General features: G+C 41.6%; 2 protein-coding genes across 2 annotated transcripts; both read left to right on the top strand.

Annotated features, from left to right (window-relative positions):
* Positions 1 to 20,143: 20,143 nt before the first annotated feature.
* LOC311042598 (E3 ubiquitin-protein ligase RNF13-like) lies at positions 20,144 to 21,067 on the top strand (the record flags this gene model as incomplete). Its single annotated transcript, XM_084053415.1, has 1 exon — positions 20,144 to 21,067. The coding sequence occupies one exon, from the start codon at positions 20,144 to 20,146 to the stop codon at positions 21,065 to 21,067; it is 924 nt and encodes a 307-aa protein (XP_083909541.1).
* Positions 21,068 to 22,621: 1,554 nt separating this feature from the next.
* Positions 22,622 to 23,533, top strand: LOC311042590 (E3 ubiquitin-protein ligase RNF13-like; the record flags this gene model as incomplete). Its single annotated transcript, XM_084053403.1, has 1 exon — positions 22,622 to 23,533. The coding sequence occupies one exon, from the start codon at positions 22,622 to 22,624 to the stop codon at positions 23,531 to 23,533; it is 912 nt and encodes a 303-aa protein (XP_083909529.1).
* Positions 23,534 to 24,221: the final 688 nt, after the last annotated feature.

Raw genomic sequence — 24,221 nt, 5'->3', positions numbered from 1 at the left:
AGATGCGTTTGGAACATTTTGTATTTTCTTTTCACAACATCATGTCCATATACTGTATGGGTCTTCACAGATATGCCTCACTATCAATGGGACTGTGTCATTTCTGTCTAAACGCTCTGTGTCTCAGGGGGGGGGGGGGGGGGACTGTGTGTAGATGGTTCCAAGAACTATGGCTTCTATTTCAACATACTAACTTTCCAGGAAGAGGAAGTCCATTAGCTTGGAATCGCGATCGATGATGTCACCGGTAGGCAGGTTTGCGAACTGTCCACAGCCCACCAATCAGAATCAAATCATCGTCACAGGTATACAGTTGTTGCCGTCACGTGAAAAAATGTTACTTTTCAGGAAAATGGAAGAAGAAAAAAAATACCTGCGTTCCAATGGAACCGATGTAGTTATGATGATCATGTAGGCAAGCTCTTGTTGAATATTTATAAAAGCACACACATAAAAAAAGAAAATAGCACATTTACACGCTCACAAAGTGGTTAATGTAATAATAATCAAAATCTACAGAGTAACTATTAACTAAAGTTTTAAAATAATTGTAGTGGAGTAAAAGTACAATATTTGGATCTGAGATGTAGTGGAGTAGAAGTAAAAGTATATAAATAGGTGTAGGTGGGGTTGGCGAAAGGGCCTACTCTGTGTGGAGTTGCATGTTCTCCCCGTGTCTCCTAGGTATAGCTAATACCTTCACAAAAAACATGCAGTAATCCTGGTCACTATACTGCCTCCCCCTGGTCAGCCGGGGCGCCTGATGGAGGGGAAGGGAACTGGTTGGAATAACGTGTTCCTTATACGCGCTACGTCCTACCGGAAACTCCCCCCTGTCAGGTGACAAGAAGGTCAGTTGGCTCTCATGCATTGAAGGAGGCATAAGCTCGGCCCTGCATGGGCTCCCTAGGCTGGTGGGGGGAGTGTAGTGCCCAGGATCACTTACAAAAATTGTCACTGGGTGAAAAAGGGTTACAAAATCGTGGGATGAAAAAAAATAAGAGTTAAAAGTATTGGAGATGGGAAATACTCAAGTAAAGTACAATTACCTTAAAATTGTACTTAAGTACAGTACTTAAGTAAATGTACTTAGTTACTTTCCACCACTGCTCACGACGTATCATGATGTGCTGCGTTTTGAGCTTGTAGATTGGCTACTTATTCGCAGTTGCGTGCACAGACATTTTGAGGGGCAGGTGCTCAAGTAAATTATACTTTTTTTTGTTTATTTGGTCTGCTCTTTTTTCCCTCTACACCTATACCTCTTTGCCAAAAATAGCCGATCTACAAGCTCGATCTACAAGTTAGCCGATCTAACGCGCTGCGAGGCGTTGTGGGCTTGTAGATCGGCTATTTTTGGCTAAAGTTCTCCTCAGAAAAGGGATGCTAGGTTTCGAGTGGTTATGGTAAAAAAAAAATAATCATATCACATAAAGATTTGGCGGACCCCCTGTAGTAACTCTGAGGACCCCTATGGGTCCCGGACCCCCTGTTGAAGACCCCTGCTGTAAACTGGGAAAAAAAAAACGTTTTTTTTCCTTTTTTTCAAAAGGGCACTTCTGGTCAAGAGGGCAAAGGGCAGGTGCTCTAGCACCACCTAGAGTCTATCTGTGCACGTCCCTGCTTATTCGCTACTTTTGTGCAACATACTTTTGCTAGTATGACAAAGCAGGGCGTTCATTTACCACAATAAGTGAAAATATGTAGGTATGTATGTTTTCTGCAACGACTTGACCTTCCGGCTGCTTCTGACACACCGTAGGCCTACCGATCACAACATTTGAACTGATCGTTGCACAGATCTCGGGGGCGAGTACAGAGACACTGGCCATAATTGGTTCCTATCACATCTTCGCCAGCGGCTAGCAGCGGCGGAGCCGTGCATGGAGTGGATTAAACGATTAGAGTATTAATCTCTGACAGAGCTGAGGCAATTATAAGACTTTCTGTTCTTCCGCGTTGGAATCGCGCGTAAATGTACTTTAATCCATAAGAGAAGGTCGCTCGAGGACAAGCAGCGACTAATGAAAAATAGCGCGAGGTAAAGAGTGGAAATGAATTATCTTTTTATGCATAATGAATGCACTACGCTTCATCTTTAATAACCCGCTGAGACCGGGAAACGCATCTGTGTCGTTTTAAGATTCATTTGGGCTATTCAAAAACAAATATATATATATATATATATTTATATATATATATATATATATATATATATATATATATATATATATATATATTTATATATATATATATATATATATATATATATATATATATATATATATATATATATATATTAAAGAAAAAATGTGTAGCTCAAATGTTTGCTTCTGGGGATTCCACAAATGTCTTCTAAATCCTAACAGTTTAAACAAAAGAAAGAAATGTTGCCATAATCAGTGGTTCTCAAACTTTTTTCATGTCAAGGACCCCCAAAATGATTATGTATTTGGCCGTGGACCCCCGTCTCAAAAATCTTTTGTTCCAGGGACCCCAGAAGCAAAGATTTGAATTACAAATGTTCGCTTTAAAAAAAATATATATATTCAAATGTTATCACAAATTTTCCCTATTTTTCAAAAATAGCAGATCTACCAGCTCATAGCGCGGCACTTGGTGCCGTGCTATGAGCTTGTAGATCTGCTATTTTTGAATAGCCCAAAGCATAAAATAATGGTTAAAGTGGTTACACAGATGCGTTTCCGGTCTAAACGGGTTAAAGCCACTCGCCAGATGGAAAAATAAATTCCCTTGTCTTACCGAGCAGCGCGAGCCAAGTCCCTAATATTACAGACTCATTTGCATATCAGTGATTAGTATAGAGCCAAGTTATCCACTCACACCCCCTATGTACTTAGTTGACCGGAGTCCCACAGGGCTCTGCACTAGATCCTTCTGCGTATTTCCCATTATTTCTTACACCGGAAATCTTTGCTATTAATAGCACAATGTTCCGCTATCGCCAGTTTTTTTATGCCTGTAAATGGCATGCCCAAAAATAAGGAGGGTGTGTGTGTGTGTGTGTGTGTGTGTGTGTGTGTGTGTGTGTGTGTGTGTGTGTGTGTGTGTGTGTGTGTGTGTGTGTGTGTGTGTGTGTGTGTGTGTGTGTGTGTGTGTGTGTGTGTGTGTGTGTGTGTGTGTGTGTGTGTGTGTGTGTGTGTGTGGGGGGGGGTGTTTTTTTTATAAATATTGAAACAGTAAAAAGTATTAACAAGAGCTTGTGACTTAATGATGAATACATTGGATCCATTGGAATACACGTTCTATTTTTAATACGGTTTCCACCCAACAGCAACGATATTACTGTAAATATTTGACTGGATTACAGGCAAAATGTTGCATCATAAAATGCAGCCGTTCGCTGTTAAAGAGTAAAGTCAACCCTGTCCTTTGCCATTTCTGTTATGACAGTAATGATGTGCCACTGAAGAGCATAGAGTTATATAACAACTAGAGGACGGATGCCCCCCCCCCCCACCACTGGGTGGGGGGGGGGGGCATCCGTCCTACTCAAGTACTGTACTTAAGTACAATTTTGAGATGTTTTTACTTTACTGGAGTATTTCCAATTTCTAATACTTTTACTTCTACTCCATTACATCTCAAGAGGCAAATATTGTACTCTTACTCCACTACAATTATTTGAAATCTCGGAAGCTGCGTTCATGATTTGAGGCATTTTGTACAAAACGGGCCACTCCTGCAAACTTTGGAAGCCAATCTCAGCCAATCAGGATGGAATATGAAATATCAGACAAATCTGTCTTGATCACATGACTATAGATATACTGTGTACCGATTTGTGACATGGTAGGACAAAATGTGTAGGACTAATATCCAAAAATTGGCCTCCTGGTGGCACTATAACAGACCAATGTGAAACATTTGGGCCAGAGGTTCTTCCCTGACCTCCGTGCCTTTGGCCTTGCAGATATACAAATAACGTGCTAATTGTGTAAATAAACAACAACATTTATACCAATGGACCGAATGCCCCCGGTAGAAAGCAATACATGATTTTTTTTAAACACTCATCTTTTGATTATTATCATTACAAACTAATACAATAACCCTTATTGTAAAAAAAAAACAACGAAGTTGTCCTTTAAAGAATCAAAAGTTAAAGTATTCTCATTGTGCAGAATGTCTCATTTCACAAGTTCAGAATGTATACAAATCTTTTGAAAATAGCCGATCTACAAGCTCACAATGTGTCTTATCACGAAGCATTGTGAGCTTGTAGATCGGCTATTTTAAAATGGACAAAATGTATACAGGGCTGAAGTGGTTAATGTATAATGTTTATGTTTTGTGATAATAATCTAAATCTACAAAGTAACTAGAGCTGTCAAATAATTGTAGTGGAGTAAAAGTATAATATTTGCCTCTGAGATGTAGTGGAGTAGAAGTAAAAGTGCAGAAAATTGGAAATACTCCTGCAGTAAAGTAAAAGTACCTAAACATTGTACTTGACAAAAGTACAGTACTTGAGTAAATGTACTCAGTTACTTTACACCACTGGCTTCAATGATCCTCCACGGCCCTGGGGGCTTACTGAACAGCTGGTTTTATTCATCTAAAATAGGCGAAAATAGCAGATCTTCAACATGCATCGCAACACACCACATTGTGAGCTTATGTAGATCGGCCATTCTCAACAGGCCGATGCATATAAGAGGTTAAACTAGTTGTAATGCTACATTAAGTCATTTTGCTGCATGGGACCCTCTGGCACCACTCAAGGACCCCTGGGGGTCCTCCAGACCCCACTTTGAGAACCACTGGCACACAACAAAATGTAGCATGAAATGAAATGTCTTCAACCTTCATGAATGAATCAGGGGCCTGGAGGTTATCTAGACTGTACATAAAGCTTTGATACGCTACGTTTTCCCTTTCATCTTCCCCTTCAGTCTGCCTCTTCACAGTCTATGCCTTCTAGTGTGTGTGTGTGTGTGTGTGTGTGTGTGTGTGTGTGTGTGTGTGTGTGTGTGTGTGTGTGTGTGTGTGTGTGTGTGTGTGTGTGTGTGTGTGTGTGTGTGTGTGTGTGTGTGTGTGTAGTATTGTGTGTGCATGAGTGTGCATGCAAATTTACTTATTAATGCACACATGTGTTTTTTGTGTCTGTGTATGCATGCATGCATGTAATGTGTGAGTGTATCTGGCACATGCGTGTGCGTGTGCGTGTGCGTGTATGTGTGCGTGTGCGTGCGTGTGTGTTAAGTCAAAACTGGAGCTTTGACTCAGGAGTGGAGCTTCATTGCCAGATCCTCTTCCTTATATGGTCAAAAAAATACAATTACTCAAACAGCACTACACTTCCCAGAATGCAGCAGCAAAATGGCTGCTCATTATCAGATTAGGACCACCTGAAAAGGAATGGAGGTGCTCATTCAAACAAACTAACTCCAGAGAGGAGAGAAGAAATTCCAAGTTCCAGTAAAAGAGTTCAGCCTAAAGATGCCAATGGTCGGTGAAATGGTTTTATTTAATGTTGCTTTGAAATGCTGTTTAATGTTTGCAATGCTGCTTAAATGTGTTCATGTGTAGGCTACTGCTAAAGTTTAAGTTAAGGAACACATTGCAGCATCGGTTAAATAACTAATTACATTGCAACATTGATTTCTTGTGTTTGAAAAGTTAAAAGTGTGGAATACAAAAAAATAATACAAAGTTAAAAAGGCTAACATCCTGTTTATGATTTAAAATGTAGACAATTCATGCAATTACCATGTTGTGGTTTATTTGATTTAAAACTACTAAAATTCATGAATTTGCCATGTTTTAAAAAAGGTTGAAAATGCCAAGTGGAAAAGAGACGATCTACAAGCTTGTGGATCAGCTATATTTCTGAAGATGTGTCTTTATTATTTACATTGTTTAAAGACACTTATTGTTTGGTCTAGGGGCTTTAATTGTCTAAAGCATTTAATTGTTTTAAAGCATTTATTGTTTTAAAACATTTATTGGTTTGGAACATTTATTGTTTTTAGACATTGTTTTAAAACATTTATTGGTTTGGAACATATTGTTTCAAAACATTTATTGTTTTAAAACATTTATTGTTTAAAACCTTTATTGTTTAAAACTTTATTGGTTTGAAACATTATTGTTTGAAAACACAAAGTTGTTAAAAAATGAGTTTGAAAAATGATATGATTTGTTGTAAAATGGCAATGTTGCTAATCTTTATTTTTCTCTATGTTAAAGGTTTACAACCTAACTACTAACTGACCAGACCAATCAACAAAAGAAGCCAACCAATGTGAAAAACAGAGTTGGAAAAATAAAAAGTTGATTGAGTTTGAAACATTGAGTTGCGTCCTTGTGTCCTTTGGAGCAAAACTAAGAAGGAACTTGACAGTGTGTGTGTGGGCTGCACATGAGTGCGTGAACAGCCTCACACTGTTAATGGAATTGCACGCAGTGTCTGAGACAAGACCCAGAATTGAAGCATTAACCTTTGAAGCATTAACATGCTGATCACTTTGTGTTGACTCAACAACATGCAGGGTTCCAACTAGGAGCAATAGGGACTTATTCTGTGCAAATGTGACTGAAAGTCCTTTCAGTTTCCACCAGACCAGCAGAGGTGTGGACAGAAAGACCGTTCCAGACAGTGCTCAAAAATGTTCATGTCAAGCAGTGTTGATTTTGTTGACTAAAATTATGACGAAAAATGTTCTTCGACTACCTTTTTTTTTCACTGCCCAAAACCAAATAAAAACTAAGCTACGATGACTAAAATTGAGACTACTGTAAATATATTGTCAATTTCGTCATTTTGTTTAGGGAGGTACTAGTGGAGAAGAGATCCAGTAGAACTAAAAGACAAATCTTTTTGCGTTTGGTTGAAAATAGCCGATTTACAAGCTCACAACGCGTAGCGCTGCGACGCGTTTTGAGCTTGTAGATCGGCCATTTTCAGCATGCGACCAAGTGTAAAATCAGCCATTACGACGCCATCAAGGCACCGCCGAAATACATTTTAGTCTACTAAATCAACTCAATATTTAGTCGACTATAATCTTATGATATTTAGTCGACTAAAACTAGACAAAAACTAAAACATTTCAGATGACTAAAATATGACTAAATCAAAATTTGCTGTCAAAATCAAGGACCCCCAACAGATAATCACCACCTATCCCTTACAGACCACCTTCACGACACATAATCACCACCCTGAAAACAAATGGAATTCTGGGTAATGCAGGCATCCACTACAGGCCTGCAATGACGGTAGTGACCAGCAGAGGTTGCTCTATAATAGCTATTGCTATTAAAATCATTATTTGTGGACCTGCATTGTATTACTTTAAGTACAGTACTTGAGTAAATGTACATAGTTACTTTACACCACTGCATGACACCGAGTTGTAAAGAAGAAGAAAACCTTTAAGTGAAAGTATAAATAGCTGAAAAAGGGTTACAGACCTCATATACAGTAGCTTCGTGTCCACACCATCATGACTCGGTGTTTCTGTTATGTTTTTAATTGTCTTTAATAGAATCTTATGTTCTACTGTGGGCACAAACATGTTAACAACTCTAATGGATTATCAGATGTCGTTGCAGTTTGTCTCTGCGTTCCCAACGGACATTAAAACCTATGATCTAATAAAAACAGCTCTTCATATGAGGAGAGTTCATCATGGTATAAGAAGGCCACTATTTGTGGGAACGCTTCTTCAATGATATTAATTACCAACCAGCTGCACCTGCCGTATAGCTCTGCACTCTCTGCGTGAGATTAATTGCATTATTTTATCATTTGTTTCTCCTTTTTTTTCCGCAGTGAATACTCGAAGCAAACTTTGCCGTTTAAATGCCACCAATTATGAGTTCTGTGGAGAAACAACCTCGTGTGATCAATGACCGAAAGTAGCTAAGATTATAAATCGGTTTAGACTGCAGTCAAATCCAATCAAATCAGATTTATTTCTCAAATCCGATCCTTCGGCCCGGCTGTTCACACTGCATTTGCAAGTGACCAGATCGGATCTGTGACAGATCTGTGCGTTCAGACCGCTTTAAACAACGTCAACCCAAAGCCGCCCTGCGTTGACATATCTGCTTTGGTTACTGTGGTAACGACGTAGGCGTCATGACTTTTATCTCTTTATATGTCTTCTCCAAATTCATCATTTCCCTCTGACACTGCAGATAGGACCTTGTGAACCCATTTTCTGCCATGCCGCGAGATATGTCTTCATATATTGCCTTGTTCATGTGCATTCCTACAAGTTTGGCTCGTACTGAGGCATCCCCCCCAAAGTGCTAGGAGACATTGGCTGCGTTTACATGGACAGGTTTATTCCACTTCAATTCGGAATGAATGCTCATTCAGAATAGAAATGCTCATGTAAACGCATCGGTATGGCCATACCGGTCTGATCCGAATGAAATTTCATTCGGGTTTGAAGGGCTGGTATATACCAATAGAATCGGGCTACATTGCTCATGTAAACGCACTGGTATCAGACTGGTATACATTTGTTCTTTTGCGCATGTGTCATTGGCTAGCGCGGTGACGGGGAGAGGCGCAAGCCATGTGGAGTCTGGCGCTCCGGGTCAGCAGCAAATATAACAGGAGCTGATTTTGCTGCATTAAACTCATCAATAGCAGACCAATGGCCGTAGCCAGGATGTGGTGTGCTTCCATTATCAAACCTTCTCTCTACCTTCTCTCTCTTAACTTGTTTTATTGTCTCTCTTCTCTTCTTCCTCATTTACCTAAATAGCTGGCAGCTTTGATTGATTGTTATTATTTCTCTCTGGCAGCCGTGACTTAATTGTTATTATTCATTACCAAGGCTGCCAGAGGTAAATAATAAATATGTTTACCTGTCAAACACCCCCGCCCCCTCCCCCCGTCACCCGCCCCCAACCTGGCCCGAAGCACTCTGCGCATGACCAGAGTTCTATTCCGAATGAATGCTTTGCTCATGTAAACGATTGAGGAACAGGAATACTTTTATTCAGGTGCCATGTAAACAGTTGGGTATACATTTCTATTCGGAATGAGTTCATTCTGAATGAATAAATATTGTGCATGTAAACGCAGCCAATATCTCCGTCTGTCCACTGAATGCTGCTCATTTTCTTCTGTAAAACGTATGCTGCACTATTGTGTTTTCATTACACTCCTTGCGCTCTGTTAAATCAAAATCAATTCTCGCGCTCTGATGGGGAGGCATGCGTTAATCCGACAGACCTTTTCTCCGACTATGTGGCATCCGCGTGCGGTTAGGGTTAGGGTGCGGGTTTGGTTCGGGTTTACTGTTTAATGTCGGAGCACTGCGCTGTCGGAGGAATGCGCTGTCGGACTAACGTATTGCACCCGCTCTGATGACGTCAGTGGAGCTCGGGTCGCGCTGCAAGTGGCGTTTGGCACAGTTTGATATGTGACTTGTGTGGTTTAGAGCAGGTTACTGCGTTCAGACTGAGACGCATCTTTAGAAATCAGATTTGAATCAGATTTGAAACCACCTCTGAATGTGGCTCATGTCGGATTTGTAAAAATCGGATTCCATGTGACCTGTCTCTGTTCAGACTTAATGAAACAAATTGCGTTCCAATCTGGATATGGTATTGATCTGATTTAGGCTGGATTTGGCTGCCAGTCTTAACGGGTACGTCATGTAATTTAGAGGTACTTTTGTGTATTTTTGATAGTAGATGGAGAAACCATCCACTAGATATTGCACTTGCCCAGTAGCACACATTGCAATTGGAATTATACAAACAAGGAAAATAGTTTGTGCGTGCGCGTGTGTGTGTGTGTGTGTGTGTGTGTGTGTGTGTGTGTGCGCGCGTGCGTGAGTGTACGCGTGGGGGGGGATGTGTTGATGTGTGGAATGAAATAACACGTGTGTGCAGCTTGTGTTTAAATGTAGTCTCTACTTGTTATTGATGGCGGGTGCCCTGGACAGCTTATCAGATCATTGTTCTATCAGTCAGCATGAGAGAGGCAACACACAGCATCAAGCACTTCCTCTTTTGTCTCATTATGCCTCACGGAACACAGAGAGAACATTCTCACTTTTAACCCGTTCAGACCGGGAACGCATCTGTGTCATTTTGTATGTCTTTGGCACCAAGTGCCGTGCTACGAGCTTGTATATCTGCTATTTTAGACAAATCTTGAAAATGTGTGCAAATCTTTGAATACTATATATTTTTTTAAAGCCAACATTTTGTAACTCAAATGTTTGCTTCTGGGGGGTCCCAGGAACAAAACATTTTGAGATGGGGGGGGTCCGCGGCCAAATACATATCCTTTTGGGGGTCCTTGACATGAAAATGTTTGAGAACCACTGATATTATAGCAACATGAGTTTAAAATAAAATAAAAACTATTAAGATTTAGAAGACATTTGTAGAATCCCCAGAAGCAAAGATTTGAGTTACAAATGTTCGCTTTGAAAAATATACATTCAAAGATCTGCACACATTTTCATAATAAAAAAAAAAATGCAGATCTACAAGCTCATAGCGCGGCACTCGGTGCCACGCTATGAGCTTGCAGATCTGCTATTTTTGAATAGCCCAAAGACATCTAAAAATGCCACACAGATGCGTTCCCGGTCTCAATGGGTTAATCACATTGGATCCCCCTGCATTCAGAGACCTGCCCCGCTGAGGCTAATCTGCCATCACAAAGCTTCATGTTCAGTCGAAATACAGGAGTTCACACTGCTTCTTTTGAATAAAGAAAATATGTGTAACCCATTAATAATGTTAATTAGGAGCCTAATGCATTGTCGCTGTCGGGAAGAAATCTCATATCTCTATTAAAGGTAGGGTAAGTGATTTGCGTTGGTTAAAATAATTGTTAAAAAGCTCTATATTCTGATAGTACTCATTGCTATAGAGTGTTTGTTCAGTAACAGGAGTCTCCTTGTCTCTCCACCTCTATATTAAACAGAAAATGCATTTTCGTTTCAGTTTCAGTTTCATTTCCAATTTTATCCAACCAGGACAGAGAACTCAATCAGGATATAGATTATACAAGTGAAATTGGAAGTGATGACACTAAGAAATGAGCAGACACAATTGGAACTGGAACACTATACAAATTAAGCTTAAAAATGGTACTTTCTCCTGATTGGCTGAGATTTTGACACCTACCGAAAAATGTATTTTCTGTTTATTAAAGAGCTGGAGAGACAGGGAGACATCTGTTACTGAAAAAGCACTCTATAGCAATGATTACTATCAGAATATACTATTTTAACCTTTTAACAAAATACTTTTTGTTTTAACCAAAGAATATCACTTACCCTACCTTTAAATAAATCATTTTAACTTTTTATGTTTTACGTCTCCTGTACAGATCACCTTCACAACACATGTTTTGTAAATAAACGTTTTATTTTTATTATTACCATATGCCATACTCACAGTGCCTATATGTTTCTCATACAGTAGATTGTTTTGGTTTTGCAGTCACATATTGTTTGAACACAAACAGACACTCACCTTCATTAGATTCCTTTCAGTCATTACAGCAGCATCCTCCTATCATTTCAGAAACCTCTGTGGCGTGGTGGTGGTGATGAGACCAAAACGGTCTGCCCGGTTCTCCTCAGTGGCTGGAGCAATTGATCTGAATTTGCACACAGACATTGACCACAAACAAACGATTTTTATCCAAATCAGTTGTTTGTTTGTTTGTTTGTTTGTTTTTCTGATAAATGAACACATGCATTAAATAAAAGCCTATAGCAAATAGCTTAGCTTAACAGCAACACATTTGTATTTAGTAAACACCATCTGGTTGGATTTGAGTAAACAGGGTCTAATTCCTTTTAAGTGTGTTAGAATTAACAATAGAGCAGAGTGCTGGCATTTACGGTAGCCTACTGTACAACCACTCTATAGTTTAGAGAGGATTTCAACTCACATAACGACCACTGTCCTTTGCTCCAGCCATAGTATACTGCAGTGGTTTTCAAACTTCTTCTTGTCAAGGACCCACAAAATGCCATGTATATCTGAAAATCTGTTGTGCCGGGGACCCCCAGAAGAAAAGATTAAAAATGTTTACAATGATTGTGACGCTTTCTTGACTAATTTCGCTGGTACCCCCCAAGGACCACTGGGGGTCCCCGGACCCCACTTTGAGAACCAATGGTATACAGTGCTGTAAGCCAGGCATTGTGTCCAGCTCACATATCGTCGCTGTCGGGCAGAATCCTTGTATCTCCATATTTCATATTTGTATATATATTTTTTCCCGTAAATCTTGGCCCTACTTTGTCGTACAAGAGTGTCGCTCAAAAGGGGTGCAGTACGTTAGTCCGACAGCGCATTCCTCCGACAGCGCAGCGCTCCGACGTTTCCAATACTAAACCCGAACCAAACCCGCACCCTAACCCTAACCGCACGCGGATGCCACATAGTCGGAGAAAAGGTCTGTCGGATTAACGCATTCCTCCCGCTCAAAAGTAGCGAAAATAGCCGATCTACAAGCGATGTGATGTGTCGTTTGAGCTTGCACATCTGCTATTTTAGAAACATTTTTGAAAAATCTCAAAAATGTTTTGGACATTTGAATCATTTAGCATTTTTTTTAACACAAATCTTTTATTCTGGCGGTCCCTGACACAATCCATTTTCAGATGGGGGTCCGCGGTCCTGGACATTTTTTTTTGTTTTCATCTCCGCACCAGTACCGGTTTTGGACATACAAGGTTTTTGTCAGACAGCGACGGTATCCAAAGTTTATAAAAAAGAAAAAAGAAGAGGATTTAGGATCCATTAGCTGATTAGGCGTGGAACGCCCCCCCCCCCCCCCCCCTCCCCTCCCCCCCTTCATCCATGTGAACCAGATAGCGGCCGTCTCCATATAAATTGCATCTTAGCAGACGACCCCCCTGATCTGTCAATCAATCCTGGTATCACTTCTGTAATTAGCCACTCCAAGGACTGAGTTATGTTATGTCCACGTATAAAACGCAGCCTCACTTAAAGCACAAGCCGTAACAACTTTGTCTGAACTATGTGGAATATTTTAACCCATTAAAACCGGGTTATAAGCATCTGTGTCATTTTACATTTGAGCTATATAGCAACATAGGTTGTTTTCAGAAAACTCTTAGGATTTAGAACAGTGGTTCTCAAAAATAGCAGATCTACACTCGTCACTTTGTGCCGCAGTACACATCTTCTCCTCTGGGGGTCCCTGGCTCAAAACATTTTCAGACGGGAGTCCGCGACCAAATATATATCAAATTTGAGGGTCGTCAATTCTAAATCAGTGGTTTGAGAACTGCTGATTTAGAAGGCATTTTGTAGAATTGGCCTCAGGTCTTAATGCGTTATGTTGAGGCAGTAATATATATAAGATGTATACATGAGTTATGTAGCTATTTAAAGCACACACCAGGAGCTGACGAAGAGCTTTCAAAGGAGACATGGAGGATTATAAGATTTATGCATGCATTTATGAAAGTAAATCACACTAATCGACACTATACTAAACGTATAATCTTGTCATTAATGGTGACAACATTTTTCAAAAATAGCAGATCTACAAGCTAGTTCTGTGATCACACTGTTGTTGTCATAAACAGGGCTTAAAGGGATAGTTCACCCCAGAATGTTGTTTTTGACGTATTCCTAAGCCAATCATTTGATGACCAGCGGACTGGTAGGGAGCGGTTCCGGTAGGAACGCGACAAAAAATAAAATCCACGAATTCAAGTCTCCATGGGGTGACTAATCCATAGAAAAAGTAATTTTGGGGGTGAACTATCCCTTAAGTTGTCTCATCAATTTGAAAATTAATTCGATTTTCATTCAAAAACACCCTTCTTTGATTAATTGAAAAAAATAATAGAGTTTAGATTTTCCCAGACGTTTTAGTGTGTCCAGGTTTAACTTTCCCAAAACTTTCCTTACACTGTTTATTAACGTTTTTAAGTCAACACCGGAGATTCCGTCGCCATGGTTACAGCCCCGCGAGCTATAGGGATGATAGCCCTACAAGCTATGGGATGATTGCTGCCCAACACTACCGTACTGCGGTTATCTGCTGCTCCAGCGCTCCTCATTTGAAAGTGTTTGTTGGAAGAAGAGAAGAGAGGCGTGGATCAGACCGGAAAATGGCGGAGCGGAAACCCTGGAGGAGTGACGAAGAGGAGATGACGGAGAGCGTTGAGAACAGGCAGGGCGAAATTCAAATGGAGGAGGATTCAAGGGGAAACGAAATTAAAAGGAAAAGGGCTAAGGAAAACGGAAAAAGCACGACAAGTGATGGAAGTCGTGAAGAAACGTATGTTGTAGGAATAAAAACAGTTTCAAAAGTGGACGGGATCTTCAAGGACCAACAGTAACACAGCGTGGGAATGTTTGTTGGGAAAATGATTGGAGAGGTTAAATCGATCAGGATTGCTAGAAGCAGCATCGTTGTGTTTGAATGTAGGTCAGATGTTAAACGCGATGTTGAGCATTAAGAAGAAACGATGGTCACAGGGTGATATGCTTCGACCTGGGAGAAAAATAGTTATAACTGGGGTGCCACTGACAATGGATCTGGAGCAATTCCTAGATATTGACGGAGTTAAGAAAGCCACACGAATGAATCGATTCAGAGAAGTAGAAAAGGATTTTCATGGAGATGTGGGGAAGTGAATTGTAAAGAGTCCTGTAGCTCACAAGAGAAAGAACCAGTGTGCATACATTGCAAGGGAAACCATTATGTAGGGGCGTCAAAGTGTCCTAGAAGGATAAAGGAAGGAAGTGTGAAGAGGATTAGAGATACAAAGGGAATATCGTATGCAGAAGCAGTGAAGAGAATGGAGAGAAACGATGTAAGGGCAACAAAACACAAAATGGAGGAAAACACAAAGGGAGATGGGCAAAACATTTGTATGGACAAAAGAAAGTTCTTAGCGTTTCTCGCCATGCATGGTGATTCACTGTGCGGCAGAAATTCAAGGACAATCTGAGAGAATAAAAATGGTGTTGGACGCAGCCAGGAGATTACTGGACATAGAGGACATTACTGGAGAGGATCTTGATAATACGCGGGAGGGAAGGGTGCACATCAACTCGGGAGCAAAGCGTTAATCCGACAGACCTTTTCTCCGACTATGTGGCATCCGCGTGCGGTTAGGGTTAGGGTGCGGGTTTGGTTCGGGTTTAGTATTGAAACGTCGGAGCGCTGCGCTGTCGGAGGAATGCGCTGTCGGACTAACGTACTGCACCCCATCAACTCAGACCACTGGGTCTGGGTAGTAGAATGGACTGAAGTGTAAAGAGAAGGGGATTAAGTTAGGTGGGCTTTTGTAAATACAATACTATTATTTAGTATACTTAATTCATACAGTAGGTGGCGATATGCACCTGAAAATTGGTTGCGAACCGCCAATAAAACGAGAGAAGAAGAACTACATACTGTGTGTGTGCGTGTGCGTGTGTGTGTGTGTGTGTGTGTGTGTTTGTGTGCGTGCTCGGCTGCTCTCGCGACGGGTCGGGCCGTGTGTGTGTGTGTGTGTGTGTGTGTTTTCGTGACGGGTCGCGCGCGTATGTGTTGTTATGACGGTTATGAGCGGCTGTTTGTGTGTTCCCAGTCACTTTACATCCCTGATATAGTGTCTGTGCTACTGTAGGTACACCAGTGCCACGTTATGAGCTTGTAGATCTGCTATTTTTGAAAAATCTTCAACATTTTGTGCAAATCTTTGAATACATTTATTTTTTTGAAACAAAAACATGTAACAGAAATCTTCTGGAGGTCCCTGGAACAACATATTTATTTAAAGATTTGCAAACTTTTTTTTCACGATTTTTCAAAAATGGCAGATCTACAAGCTCATAGCGCGGCACCAAGTGCCTCGCTATGAGCTTGTAGATCTGCTATATCTTTGAATAGCCAAAGTATAAAATAATTAAAGTTAAAGTGGTTACAATCTAAAATGACAGATGCTTTCCCGGTCTTAATGGATTAATTTTAACAGGGAAAATGTAAAAAGAAAAAAAGGGAGAACAAAAAAATCCACTTTGAGAGTTAAATGAACGCTGCGGATCATACTTTGTCTGACAGCGGGTGAGCGGCGGTTCTCCAAATTGGAATCCGTCTGCTCTCTCTCTCCGCTTCGCATCATTATCGACGACATCCTGGCTCCGAGGCCAATTAAAAGGAGCACAAAAGACACGGGGAGAACAAGAGCCTCTGATGGAAATCAAATGAGAGACTAGAGGAATAATCAGTACTGATGAATGCTTACAGTGCCCTTCATGAATCCTGCACTGCGTGTTTTCCTAAAAATAAAACCAGGAAAGAACCGCCGGAAAGGGCCTGCACACAAACACGCTTACACACACACACACACACGCACACGCACACACACATTCTCACAAACAAGCAGGTAAAACCATCTAAATCTAGTACAGGCTATTCCTGATGCTCCACACATGCACAACACATGCACACAGGCCTTAATGCCTGAGTTATATGCTCGGTCGTGAGCCATGCAATAAAAATAGCTGATCTGCAAGATCGCAACACACTGCATTGGTGGCGCGTTGTGAGCTTGGAGATCAGCTATTTTTCAGTGTTTGATACCGTATGAATCAGACATTACTCTCTCTCTCTCACTCTCAGACACACACACACACACACACACACACACACACACACACACACACACACACACACACACACACACACACACACACACACACACACCAGCTTGTTTGCTACAGCATCCAGTCCTTCTTGTTTCTTTCCAATCAGGATGCACGGTACGTTTTCTCTTCTTCTCAGACTCTCTCTCTCTCTCTTGTCTGGAGTTGCAGCTTTATCTTCTTCAGATGACTTCAGTGAAAAGCCTCGATCGTCTCCAGTGATTTCCCAGCAAAGACAAACACTCAGCGGTATCTTACAGCGTTTGTTTATGTCTTTTCTTTTTTTCCCCCCTTTCCTCTGCGTGCTCCAGGAGCTCAAGCAGTCAGGGAGGTTTCTTCTCTCCAAATGCTTTGTGACAAGTGACCTTGCAAAATGTCTCCGTGGTCTGAACTCTGTGGTAAACAACTATAGGCTAACTGTGTGCCAGTGATGCATCATGACTGAATTACTTAACTACTAAAGTAAACTTTTATAACTTAAGCCCTGATATACATTGTCATACGACTATCCAGTAACGGGTGACAAGTTGGGGAAGGATTGGAATGTGAGAAGAACGGTAAATTGGGCGGGAGTACCGGGGACGTTGAAAAAAACATGCAACAGGGGAGTACCGATGGTGCTATATTTCTGTGAATTTAAATGGCAAACAGATGAAATATTCCGGCAGAACTTTTAAAGATTTGTGGAAGAGTTGTCGTGTTTTGTGTATTTTTTTGCCATTGCTATTTGCTATGAAAATGTAAAAAAATATATGTATATTAAATATATATATATATATATACATATATATATTTTTGAAAGTATTTTAAAATGTGTCAAGAATACGGTCGGACGCACAGTTTTAAACAACATCATGTTACGACTCCAGCCCACATTCACTGCCAAGGACGACTTAAGACGAGACATCGTCCAAACGGCCTCACTTTGTTTTTTTCTTCTCACACAGAACCAGGAGATCACATGATCCGAAGATTTACTGCTCCATTCACTTCCTGTTTAAAGTATTTGGGAAAAAGCCTGTATCTCGGCTCCTGTGTTTTACTATGTATATTTGGCGAGACATGCTATTTTCAACGGCGTATAACAAGCGAACGGGAGGTGGCGATGACATTTTTTTTGCAGAAGCACAGTGAAACCCCCCGTGATTAGCAACCAATCAGGGGATCGATCATAGAGGAGATTAATATTCTGTGACTACTTGAAAAGGCAAGAAAATAAAAAAAGTCTGGGCTTTATTTATTTATTTACTCTGGCACTTAAGGGGCGTGCGTCAGTGCTACGAGTATCAAATCGTTGCTGTCGGGCAGAAACCTCTTATCTCCATATTCTAACTTTTGTTTTGTTTTTTGGAAATAAACGGCGTACTTGATCATACCACAGCGTCAGGCAAAAGCATCAAAAGTAGCAGATCTACAAGCTTGAAACGCGACGCGAAGCGACGCGTTTCGAGCTTGTAGATCTGCTACTTTTGGTGCTTTCGAATTTGAATACTGGAAAGTAACAGTTTGGGACATATGAGGTTTCCATCCGACATAGACGAAATAGCCTACTGTATACACGGCATATATTCCCCGTGGAGCGGCCATGCATTTACACACAACACTGCTGCAGCTTTCATTAGCATGTAGAGATGCACACATGTGCCTATTATCTCTGTTCCTCTCTGCATTTCCCAACACATGACGACAAAAACAACAACAACAACAACAACCAACACGCTCATCAGAGCCAAGCGCCCGGCGAGTCCGTTTGAGAAGAAATCTCCCCGTTCGCCTGAGCTGCCGTTATGCCGTAATTAAGCGGGAATGTGAAAGCGGCGCTATGGAGCGACACAACGCACCGTATGGTCTCCAAGGATAGGAAAACAAACAAAGGAGAGAGAGAGAGAGAGAGAGTGAGAGTGAGAGAGAGAGAGAGCGAAGCAGTGGTGGAATCAGTACTCTGATTTGTTGTACTTAAATAATTTAAAAATGTAAGTAGGAAAGTATAAAAGTACTCTGCTTTTTCTAAATGTTTCAATTTTATTTTTTTCAAAGATAGTAGATGTACAAGCTCAAGACACATTGCGATGCGACACATTGTGAGCTTGTAGACTGGCTGTTTTTGAATAGCCGAAAAAATAAATAAACAACTCAAACGGTTACCGTATGTTTTGTAATATTAATCTAAATCTTCAAAGTAACTAGTGACTAAAGGTGTCAAACAATTCTGTAGGTGTATACAATATTTGCCTCTGAGATGTAATGGAGTAGAAGTATTAGAAAGCACTGAACAATGGAAATAAAATGCTTGTTAAAATTGTACTCAAGGTCAGAGAGAGAGAGAGAGAGACACACACACAGACAGACAGACAGACAGACAGACAGACAGAGGGTAAAACACTTAGATTGCGTGTTCTTTAATCAGCAGTAATTGTTAGCCTGATTATCAGCCTGAAGCTGCGTGGAGCTTCAGTCTGAAATCGGCTGCAGTGTCGTCGATTACAAGGGGGAGGGGATTCGAATTTCCCTAAACCAATCACGAGAGATCCATGCCGCGGATCCGCCTACATCTGACGTCATCGCACAGCTTGTTTTAGCAGATATTCGCTGATTGGCTTGTCGTTAGACCCACCCCCGCCTCCGACTCTCACTGGACGGTACTTTTTGTATCGAAGATATCCTAGGCTAGACTGAACCATTACATTTAGACGTTGTGTGTAGATTCAATTCAATCCAATCCATACGGTGCATACTCTGACTGTGATGTACCTCAGGGGTCCTTGAGAGGGTTCCAGGGCCAGGGGGGGTCATCAACAAATGGAAACCGCGTACGTCCAAAACCGTAACTTTTCGGGAAAAAAATAAAGAACCTGTGTTCCAATGGATCCAATGTAGTTATTATTTAGTCACAAGGTCTTTATTGGTTCAATATTTATCCCCCCCCCCCCCCCCCTGCTATTTCTACTATTTTGAAAATGTATAAATATGTCAGTAATTTCTTTATTTCAGTTATTTGTCATATCTGCCGCAGGTCTGCAATGTTTTATTATGGAGCCTAAAAGGCAAACAGAAATTATGTTTTTATTCATAGGTTCCAATGTGCAATGCCAAACACACAATTAAATCGCTTATCGCTATGATTGGCTATTTTTGGTGCATTGTCTGTATGACAAAGCTCCATAAGATTAACTGTATTTATTTTATTTATTTTATTTATTTTATTTATTTTATTTATTTTATTTATTTTATTTATTTTATTTATTTTATTTATTTTATTTATTTTGTATTTATTTTTATTTTATTTATTCTCAGTAAAGCAATCTTTCTATAAATACACACAATCTCTGAGACAATTATTGTATTGTGAGGCCAGCCGTTCCTGGAGCAGTTTAGACATCATGTTGATGTCATCATCATAGAAACTGTGACGTCATCAACATACTCTAATGTTTGAGCCGTGCTCCCGTATGATTCATTGTAACAGTCTAGCGGACGTCCGCACGAAATACAATTCAAAACCATGCTGTCTTCCACAAAGATCACCACCTTTACTGTCGGGCTCTTGGCCTTTCTCATCCTGCTGCCCGTAGAAGCGGACATCACTGCTTCATCCGGCTGCAAAGTGCAACACTTTGACCATCTTCCTGCACTTTTCGGCGCGGATCTTCCGTTCAGCGATGATGCACTGAAGGTCGTGATTGTTGCACGACCAGAAGAGGATGCCTGTAGTACCATAGGCCGAGCCCCCTCCAGTGGCGTCATCGTCCTCATCAAGAAGTCCTCTGACTGTGACTTTGACACCCAGGTCCTTAATGCTCAGAATGCCGGCTATGAGGCAGCCATTGTGCATAACGTGGACTCCAATGAACTGATCAGAATGAGTCACAGCTGGAGTTTTATGATGTGGAGGATGATACAACCTGTGTTTATAGGTAGTAATAATATTGGGGATGTCCTCACAAGGCTAACAATACGCATCCCAGCTGTGTTTGTGAGTGAGGACACTGCCAACTCCCTGAAAGACAACTACACTCATGACAAAGGAGGACAGGTTGTCCTTGCCAGAGCCATTGATGACTATTCCTGTATCCTCAAAGAGACCATAAAAACTGGCCTCTTCTTAGCTTTCGCCTTCGCCTATCTCATAGATATCCTCTCCGTTGTATTCATGTTAACCTGGATGTGTAAATGTATGCTTACATTTGTCCGGGCCAGAAGAAGCAGGGCCCTGCTGAAGAAAGTCCCCCTCCACAGGTACAAGAACGGGGACCATGCGTCGTACATCGACGTGTGCTCCATCTGTCTCGAAGGGTACGAGGACGGGGACCAGCTCAGGGTCCTGCCATGTTCTCATGCCCACCACAGTATGTGTGTGGACCCCTGGCTGACCATGAAGATGACGTGTCCCATGTGCACGCAGACGGTGGAGGTGGAGGAGGTGTAACCCCTGTTTGTGGATAATCCCTTTTTTTGTGTACTACTTTTTTTTTCTTCATATTTTTAAAGATTTAAGGAAGCGTGAAGTGTGTCTGTCCCCTACATTTCATCCCTGGTATAGCTTGGAAGCCGCCCAACCGCTCTGTCCAAAAACCAAGCGTGTGACCCCTTCTTGGGGCAGACATCCCAAGAAGTCAAACGTTGACTGGAAGGGGGGGGCAAATATGGCACATGTTGACTAGGGGGACGAGGATATACGATTCTGTCCCTATCGGGACATAACTCAAACAGCACTGAGTCGGCTCAATCGGACTTGCTTGCCTTAAGGCTCGCTCGGCAGTGCCTCACGTGGCTCAAGTCCGCTTGAGACGGCGCGCCTCTGTCGTTTTAACAGTTTTTTGGAGGACCCTTTTACGTCTTCGGCTTGAGAACTGCACTTCCGCATTCCTGGAATGTGGAAGTGCCCGGAAATTTGGCTGGAAGGGTAACCCCTTCTAGTCACCGTTTGAATTCTTCGGATGTCCGTCCCAAGAAGTCACAATATGCATTTTGGGCAAGTGAGACAGTGTTGGCTTCCCAGCTGGGATGGAGTGCCCATAGATCTTGTCCAACCGGAGCTATCCTATCAGCAGCCCTTGCCAACAGGTCACCAAATGTTTTTTGGCTTTGAGCCAAGTGTAGGTCTAGGCATAGAAGGTACAACGCAGCGATGGCGGACAACATCTGGCATGGTTGATGCCGAAAAGAAAGAGCTGCCATGTGTACACTCCCAGAGTTCAATTAAAACTGGCAAATCAATGCTGAAGGATCTGTCCATTTTAAGTTCCTGCACAGAAAACAAGCCCTACGTTGGTCTCTGAGTCAACAAACTGCTACGATCTCTCTCTCTCTCTCTCTCTCTCTCTCTCTCTCTCTCTCTCTCTCTCTCTCTCTCTCTGTCTGCTTTCTGTCTTTCTACTCCAGCCACTCCCACATTGCAATCTCACCTCATTACCTGTTATACACCTGTCTCCACTAACATATCAGCAGCTCCCTGACAACTGCTCCCCTGTGGCCACTTCCGTAATCAGCCTGTGGCCTATTATACTGGACTCATTCTGCTCACACTCTGCCAGATCCAAGTTGATGTTACTGTGTGTGTCCTGCTGTTTATCTCTCCACCTGATGTAAGCCTGTTGTGTGTTTAATAAATATTGGACTTGGCCTGCCTGCCTGCCTTGTTCTGCCTCTGAGTCCTCACCTGACACGCATCGTCACACAAACGGCTTTCTATTCACCACCGATGTTTGATGTCTCGGCTAGTGTGAGATCCACAATCAAGTGATGAGGTGAAAAACACACCCAGCTCAAGGATGGTACTCTGTGTCACACCATAACAAGACAGGGTATAATAATGGCATGACTTCCCTGTCAGGAGTATCAACATGTTCTGTCCAATCAGCTTGAAGCATGTGAGGCACCAACTTGGGAGAGTTTGGGGATATAACTGTGTGAGCCGTGTGCTCACAAGTTTCATTGTAACAGTCTCCCATGTGCTTACATGGAATAAGTCTTCGTAATCATGCTGTCTGTCAGAAAGATTGTCATCTTTACTGTCGTGCTCTTTGCCTTTCTAAACCTGCTGCCAGTAGAAGCAGACATCACTGCTCACTCATCATTCCACAACAAAACAGAAAACTTTAAGATGCTTCCAGCGCTTTTTGGCGCAGATCTTCCTCCCAATGATGATGTACTGAAGGTCTTGATTGTTGCACGACCAGAGGATGCCTGTAGTACCATAGGCCGAGCCCCCTCCAATGGCTTTGTCGTCCTCATCAAGAAGACCTCTGACTGTGAATTTGACACCCAGGTCCTTAATGCTCAGAATGCCGGCTATGAGACGGCCATTGTTCACAACGTTGACTCCAATGACCTTATCAGTATGAGTCACAGCTGGCGTGTTAGTATATGGAAGCTGATCGATCCTGTGTTTATTAGTAATGTGGATATCCTCAGCAAGCTAATGCTACACATCCCAGCTGTGTTTGTGAGTGAGGATACTGCCAACTCTCTGAAAAAGAACTACACTCAAGACAAGGGGGGGCATGTTGTCCTCAACAGAGATAATAATGACTATGTCTCTATCCTCAAAGCCACAATAAGAAATATCTTCTTATTTTTACGTATCGTTATCTTGGCCATGATTAGCCTCCTTGTTACATATCTCTTAATATTTATTGTTTTGGCCACGATTAGGTTTGTCCGGCGTTTCCGCCGGGTCCGAAAAAGCAAAGCCCTGCTAAAGAAAGTCCCTATCCACAGCTATAAGACGGGGGACACGTATGATGTCTGCGCAATCTGTCTCGAAGGGTACGAGGAAGGAGACCAGCTCAGGGTCCTGGCATGTTCTCATGCCCACCACAGTATGTGTGTGGACCCCTGGCTGACCATGAAGATGACGTGTCCAATGTGCACGCAGAAGGTGGAGGTGTGACCATCTAATAGTTATTTTTTATGGCACGTCTCCGATAGAGTTCAAGAAAGTAAAAGTCCGCACCAGTGATGTAAAGTAACTAAGTACATTTACTTATGTACAGTACTTAAGTACAATTTTGAAGTACTTTTACTTTACTGGAGTATTTCTAATTGTCTATACTTTTACTTTTAATCTCAGAGGCAAATATAGTACTTTTACTCCACTACAATTATTTGAAAACTTTTGTTACTAGTTACTTCGCAGATATGAATGATTACATGATAAAACATACATTAACCACGTTAGCCCTACTTAATACATAGGCTATTTGAAAATAGCCGATCTACAAACTCACAACGCATCGCGAAGCGTTGTGAGCTTGTAGATCTGCTATTTTCAAACATTTTAGTACTTTCACTTTTGGCACTTTAAGTACATTTTGATACCAATACTTTTGTACTTTTACTCAAGTACATTTTTAATTCCAGACGGTGAGAAACGGACTGGAAGGGGGAACGGTACCCCCTTCCAGTCATCGTTTTACTGCTTGGGATGTCCGTCCCAAGGAGTCACAATATGCATTTTGGGGAGTGAGACAGTGTTGGCACAACAGCATTGCTCTCTGGTGTTGAAGGCCAACTGTGGCCGGAATTTACAGTACCATGTCACGTTTTCTGTGTTTTAAAGTAAGCTAAAATCTTAGGAG

Source organism: Gymnoscopelus microlampas, assembly GCF_963454915.1.
Source record: "Gymnoscopelus microlampas genome assembly, chromosome: 1".
In the NCBI taxonomy this organism is placed as follows: domain Eukaryota; kingdom Metazoa; phylum Chordata; class Actinopteri; order Myctophiformes; family Myctophidae; genus Gymnoscopelus; species Gymnoscopelus microlampas.
Note: the sequence above shows the minus strand (reverse complement) of the source record. Positions and strands in the feature narration are given on the sequence as shown.